This window comes from Buceros rhinoceros, unplaced genomic scaffold (genome assembly GCF_000710305.1).
Source record: "Buceros rhinoceros silvestris isolate BGI_N320 unplaced genomic scaffold, ASM71030v1 scaffold4064, whole genome shotgun sequence".
Classification (NCBI taxonomy): Eukaryota; Metazoa; Chordata; class Aves; order Bucerotiformes; family Bucerotidae; genus Buceros; species Buceros rhinoceros.
Window position 1 is genome coordinate 746 of NW_010406319.1, and position 6,956 is coordinate 7,701.

At 35.7% G+C, this 6,956-nt stretch overlaps 1 protein-coding gene across 1 annotated transcript in view; it reads left to right on the forward strand.

Annotated features, from left to right (window-relative positions):
- Nucleotides 1-1,217: 1,217 nt before the first annotated feature.
- Nucleotides 1,218-6,956, forward strand: part of SMC1B (structural maintenance of chromosomes 1B) — a gene marked incomplete at both ends in the record, with an annotated part of 24,062 nt that continues 18,323 nt past the window's right edge. The window contains 6 exons of the mRNA XM_010134022.1: nt 1,218-1,406; nt 1,932-2,044; nt 3,167-3,370; nt 3,755-3,993; nt 4,423-4,678; nt 6,079-6,219. Of these exons, the coding sequence (XP_010132324.1) occupies nt 1,218-1,406; nt 1,932-2,044; nt 3,167-3,370; nt 3,755-3,993; nt 4,423-4,678; nt 6,079-6,219 (1,142 nt within the window). The remainder of the gene's footprint in view (nt 1,407-1,931; nt 2,045-3,166; nt 3,371-3,754; nt 3,994-4,422; nt 4,679-6,078; nt 6,220-6,956) is intronic.

Sequence of the window (6,956 nt, forward strand, 5' to 3'; positions counted from 1 at the left end):
CTGTGGTCTTTACCTTATGAGGAAACGCCTCTGGGAAAGAGGTAACAGCTTTGCAGGACGGCAGCTGTTCTGTGGTTCAGCCTCAGGAGCCTTGGTTTGTAGGTTTGGCTCCATGTTCTTATCCTCTGGGTGCCAGCACTTTTAAAAATTGTATCCGCTGCTTCTGAAAGCTCAAGTCACCAAATGAGATTTTATTTTCTATTTGCCAGAGAACAATATGACAGGAGGTGAAAGTTGTCCTAATAAAGAGCCACAAGGATGGGTTTAGCGTTTGGTCTTAGTTTCCCTGGCCTGTTAATGATTTAGTTTATGACTTGGACTTTCAGATCCTGTTGTTTCTTTGCTTTTCTAATTGAAATGAGATCTGTGGATGTAAGTAACTAATATTTAGCATTGTTACCATGCTCTTTATGATCCTATCCCCACTGTTGGAAAGTCTCAAAATTCGGAATACTTTTCCCAGAGAGTCTTTCAGGTAAATTTGAATTCATTTCATAGGTGACTCCAGGGAGAAAAACCATGAATATTGTGTAATATCTGAATTGTTTTATTTATCTGTTTTCCTCCTTAGTATTCATCCTTTTGAGGTATTTCAATGAGTAAATCAAAATACTGCCAAAGTAGCAAGGTTGAAGGCAGAACATAATTAAATCTGTCAACAGAAATGTGCAAGACTAAAGGGGAAAAACAAAAAGAAGATTCCGTTAAGAAAACTTTTTTCTAAGGAGTGTGATCGGAAAACTTTATTGCTGTGGTGAACGGATCAGGGAAAGTGCTTGTGTTTCTTAGAACACTAGAGTTCTAGGGGAGAAATTTTAATTGTGCGACACAGTGCTGCTTATGCAGCAAACCTCACTGACTCCATTATACAAAGGAAACTACCAAATAAGGATTATGATGTTGCTCGCTCAGTTTAGGTATTAAACTATAAATCCACAGATGCCTGTGTAAGGAAGAAAAAATTATTAAACAAGGCTAAACAAAAACCAAATGAGTTTTGTGAGGATCTTTTATTATTGAGGCAATCTGCCAGTGTATGTTACATCTTAGAAATGTATTTCTTTATTAGGGGCAATGTTCTTTCCTCAGTGAAATACAGAATTAGAATTAATGAATGCTTTGTATTTATGTATATAAATTTCTAATTACTTGTTAATCAGATGCTTCCTTTTGTTTCTGCCATGTTGAGACAATAGGGGTTTACTTTTTCTTTTAAGGAAAATCTAACATAATGGATGCTGTTAGTTTTGTGATGTGTGAAAAGATATCTAATTTGCGAGTTAAAAGTGTTCGAGACCTTATTCATGGAGCACATGTTGGAAAACCAGTTTCTTCTACAGCTAGTGTGAAGATAGTATATTGTGAAGAAGATGGGGAAGAGAAAACGTTTTCAAGAGTTATTCGTGGTGGGTAGTAGATTCTTTTGCATGCATTCTCTGTTGTATTAAAAATAGAGACCAAGAATGTTCAAATTACAATTTCACGTGTCTAATATTCTTTCGTATTTGGGTGGATTAAGCCCATTAATATTGCAATACTTACAGTCCTTTAGTAGCCAAGTGTTATAATTGAAAAAACATATCGTGGCAAAGTTAGAAAAATAAACAAGTGATTAATATATGCTATTTGCTCTGTACTTTGATCTGTGGATACTCACTTGGAATGTGAGGATGGTGTAGGCTCTAGCAAATGGGTCTGACATCTTGCTGCAGGAATGAGGACTTAAGCATCTGCCGATAACTTTTGAAAGTATGCAACTAGGATTTTCATACAAAAGAATGAAATTATTGAAATGACTAAGAGAGTGATTAAAATCTATTTTCTTCTTTGAGGAAATTGCCTAGTTAAATTGTTCCCCTGGTTTAGTTCTTTTCCTGTGGAATTTGTGTTGCAGACATTTTATAGTAATTTTTTTTTCTTTTCTCTTTTAGGTACTTGTACTGAATTTCTTTTCAATGATAAAGCTGTCAGCCGATCTACATATGTATCTGAACTTGAAAAAGTAGGCATACTTGTCAAAGCTAGGAATTGTCTTATTTTTCAGGTGAGCGGTTAAGGTACTTCGTAAAGAAAATAAAAGCATCTAAGATTATTTCATAGGAGTACACAGGTAACTGTGTATGAATATATGTGGCAAAAAAGAGGGCACCCGTAGCTAATTGCAAGCCAATATGTTTTTTACTGACCTCAGCCATGAATTAACAGATTGCAAAATATAAATAATGGGGGCTGTGTATGTGAGTGCCCTCAAAGGAAAGAAATTAATCTGGAAGAAATGAACTACTTGTGTTATTCAGAGAACATTAGAAAATGTGGGTCACTATTTATAAGTGTTTAGTGTATTAAATTCTAGGAGTGTTATAAATAGGAAAAGATAATTTTATATTAAAACACTCCTATTAATCAAGGTGCATGAAAACATAGATGACTTTTTGTTAAGATTGGTTATTAGTACACAAGAAACGTGATACACTTATTTTGAATATATTTCACAGGATTGTCTTCCTTACAGTCGCTGAGGAAAATTCCCAGTTTTTTGCTTTTATAGAAACCCTATATAAATAGATTATTATTGTGGTAATAGTATCCATAATGAGGGCATTTGCCAACTGTACAAATAAAAATTAAAAAACCTTATTTCTTACACTTTACTGAAAATTGTAGCTCCTTCCCATCACTGAAGATTTGAGCAGCTAACGCATGGACAAAAGTAGTGCACCTGTTAACTTTGGGAGTTCTATGGTCTTCTAGTGCATTGACTTCAGCTGGTTTGGTTTTGAAATACAGGGCAGGGGGGCGGGCTGTTATTTTATTTTCCATTGAAAATTAGTTTCAGCTCCTTTAAAGAGACTAAGAAGGTTTAATTTTGTCATTCTGATACTGCTCATTGATTTGTGCAGGTTGATTTAGTTTGGAGATATTTTTATAGACCATATCTGACATTCTAAAACTTTTAGTGATGTCCTTTAATTAGATGAGTATGCTAGGTGATAAGTCCTTTTGGTACTAAACTTTTCCTTGGGTCTGAATCTAAAATTATTTCCATCCAGTTCTGTTAGCCCTAAATATGTCCAGAGATAAATCTGTAGTATATGCTCTTGAAGAACTTCATTAGACAACATAAGGATCTACAGTGCTATGTATTTTTTTTGCAATTTTGTTCTAGGGAACAGTAGAATCAATTGCGATGAAGAAGCCGAAGGAGAGAACTCAACTTTTTGAACAAATCAGTAATTCATGGGAATATGCTGAAGAATATGAACAAAAAAAGAAAAAAATGCTCCAAGCAGAGCAGGATGCACAGTTTAATTATAACAAGAAAAAAAGTGTTGCAGCAGAACGCAAACAAGCAAAGATAGAGAAAGAGGAGGTAACTCAAAGTTGCTCCTTTTTTTCATGTTAAGATCTCAGATTTTGCACCTTTTATGAACTTAAATACAGGTGTTCTTGGCGAGTAAACCTCACACTTCTGTTGTTTTTCATTGAGTATTTTTTTTTCTGTATGGTATACTATCTAATAATTCAGTGTGGTTTGAAAGGGTAAAGGAATACATATAATAAAATCCAAGTAAATGAATGGAGGCTTGCCAATATAATTAATTAAAGTCTTGACTTAGAGTTTAATGATTAGTGCACGTTACTGGAATTAGAGCTAATGGTAACATCATCTTACATCACTTTGGACTTGAAATTAAGACTGTTAATAATTTAAAATCCTTTATATAAACCATAAATAAAATTTTGATGTTGGCAGGCAGAGCATTACCAGATGCTTCTCAAGGAACTGTATGAAGAAAGGTTACAACTGAAGCTTTTCCGGCTTTATCACAATGAAAAAAACATTGACTTTCTGAAAAAAAGTTTGAATGAAAAGAATATGGAGACTCGTATCAAGAAAGAGTCTCTTTCTGCAGCAGAAGATGCATTTAGAGCCAAGAAAAAAGTGCTTGGTGTATTAAACAGAGAACAGCAGCACATGGAAAGAGAAATGAAGTAGGTTTTCCAATCACAGTGTCTGATAGTTGAGTTAAAGCATTGTCTGCACTGGGAATTGCTTGGCAGGTGTACGTCTCCTGTTCCAAGGAGCTGAGTGATGCCCCGATGCTATGGAAGTCAGTTTGTAGTAGTTCACTAAAGTACTACCTAGTCATTGATTTCAACTCCACCACCATTCCCAGGTGTCAATAATTTTGTTATATAAATACTTATTTGCTATTATATTTTAGAAGGTTATCCTTCACTGCTTAAATTTCCATTTTCAGTGGATATTAAAAAAAAATTACCTGTGGGTGTGTAACCTTACAGTTGACAACTGATTATTTTTTTCTCTTTTTTGGTGTGGTGGTGGCGTTTTGGATGTCTTTTGTGGTTGTTTATAGGGTTGTTTTAGTGGGGGTTTTTTTGTTCTTTGTGTTTTAATAGGACTCTGGAAGCATCACTGATTCAACAAAAAGCCCTCTATGTAAAAGCAAAGGAAAACACTTCCTACCAAATGAAGAAAGCAGAAATGTCTAAAAAATCTCTAAGGGACAAGGAGAAATCTTGTGATAAGGAAAAGCAGAACATAAAAGAACTTGAGACAGAATTGGATGATATTGAGAAGGCATGGACAGCATTTGAGAAGAAGGCTGAAGAGATGCTGCAGAGGGCAGCACGTGTTGAGCTGGAAGAAAGTCAGGTGAATTGGGAGGCCAAAAACTACTACGTACTAGTAAAGTCAAAAAATCCTCACTGATGACAGAGAAACCATTGTTTCTCCAGTAACCTGTAATTTCTAGTGATCTTTTTGCTACTGAGCTCAAACAAAAACAGAATTGTAACTTATCTAGACGCTATTTCATTGGATGAAGAGAAAGGGTGATGCAGCATGTTTGGGGAGTGGGCTGTCTCTTCTGGATTGCGGGAAGTCATATCTCACAGGAGTTCCAAATGTGGAACACTTCTAGGATCTAAGTTGCACAGAGATTTTGTAATTCATCACTGGAGATTTGGAAACCCTAGCATCTATCCTAGCGTGTGAAGTGTTTCTTCTAAGCAACACGAGAAGGTATCTTATTAGAGGAAACAGTAAATTTCCAGTGAACAAGAGGTTGAGAAGAGTTTGATGGAAACTTCAGAGGGGTTGTACGTAGGGACTGTGATCTGTGGATTAGGATTATAGTTACATGTAATGACTCATGGTTAGGTTTTTCTCTCTGGTTTCCCCCCCTGTTCTTCATGGAAGTTCACGTGGTGTACTGTGGGAGAGAGGATAGAAAACATCCAGTAGGGTCTCAGAGTGAGAGGTTAATTTTTGAGAAATGGCCTGTTAGATGAGGTACAGAAATAAGTCTTTAATTAGGAAAAAACAAGATGAGAACAAAAAATAACAAGACTTGGTAGTATACGTACACCTGCTCTGGGTCAGAATCTAAAACTGAGGTAGCTCCCTTGTGAGCTCTTTTAAAATTATTTTAGGAGTGCATCACTTCACAGTAAATTCATAGTTGAAGAAGCTATCTTTGCAACCATATGGCTAGAAACAATTTTAAAACGACTTCTTTTCTCCTCTATCTCTTCCTTAAAATAGTTTCTGATCAGTTAATGGAAAAACTGCAGGGTTGTTCTTTTAGTTTGTGAATCTTCCTGCTCTGCACTTTAGAGGCATTTCATCAGTTGGTCATAGCTTGGAAGGATTTTTTAAAATGCTTATATTTAACTTTAAAAAATTATTTGGTAACGTGAGAATGCTGTAGTTACAAGTATCAAAACTTAAATGAATTTGACTGTGCCAAAAACTTAGTGTTAACCTTAAGATTGACTGTGAAGTACTGTGAACTTACTTTTCAGGGAAGTTTATAGAGTCATTAGAAGTCTAAAACAAGACCATAGGCAAGAACTATAAAATGTAAGCTTTGGGTTGAATCTGTAATAAAATATAACTTCTTATAATGCAGTTAGTAGCTAGCAACATCTTCTAGAGAATTGGGTGGTTTTCACAACCAAGATCACGATAAAGTAGGCAATTACTAGTTGAGGCTGTAACAGCAAGAGTCTTCTGACTTCAGCTGAGTGAATTTTTCGTTTTTATTTGTGCAGTTGGAGCACTATAAAGAGCTAAAGGAAATAGCAAGAAAGAAAGTTGCCACACTAACCCAGCAACTAGAAAAACTTCGCTGGGAGGATAAAGCAGATCAAGAAAGGCTGAAACTTAATCGGAGGAAGAAAAAAGAAGTCGAGGTATTTGTACCAAGCTAGAATTATACTTTAAGGAGAAAAATGTTTTTTCTACTCCTCCTTCTGATATAAATGTCTATATAAATATGTTAAATGCTTTGACATAAATCCTCAGCAAGGGAATGCATTGCAAGCGTTAGTTTGGTTTTCATATTGCAACTGATTTAGGAAAATAGCTCTAAATTTGTTCAGAGAATGATTGCGTGGGCCCACACTGAGGGTTTGGTTTTGAGAGCTTTGGGTCTAGTATTTTACAGTTACTTCGAACATATGCTTAACTGTAATCAGTTCCTGGTTTTGTAAGTGTGGTTTTCTTCTGAGATATGTGCTACTGCTGTTGTGTGTCTGTGATACTTGCACTCTTTTGAGGTTTATTTTGATTGCAGCTACCTTTTGCTGAGATGCTTTGGGGTCAGTGGTGCATGTATGAGTGTGGTGTAGTTGGAAAAATCTCCTTGGTGTCCACTCTTCTATTGCACTTCGGAGTGTGAATACACATCATAGCTGTCCCTTTGTCTCTGATTACTTTTATCATTGCAGATCCAAACGTAACAATAAAATATCTACATTTTTCACTATGACTTTTTGTCACTGTGCCTGATGTTCTCTTTTAGAAAAATTATTTCCCAACTCCTTGTTCATCTTCACCTGACGCTTCTAATAGAATTAGAAAAGACAAGAGCTGAGCTGACGATCTGTCTTTTGCCGGAGACCTCGCCCTATTAAGTGTTTTGGGTTTC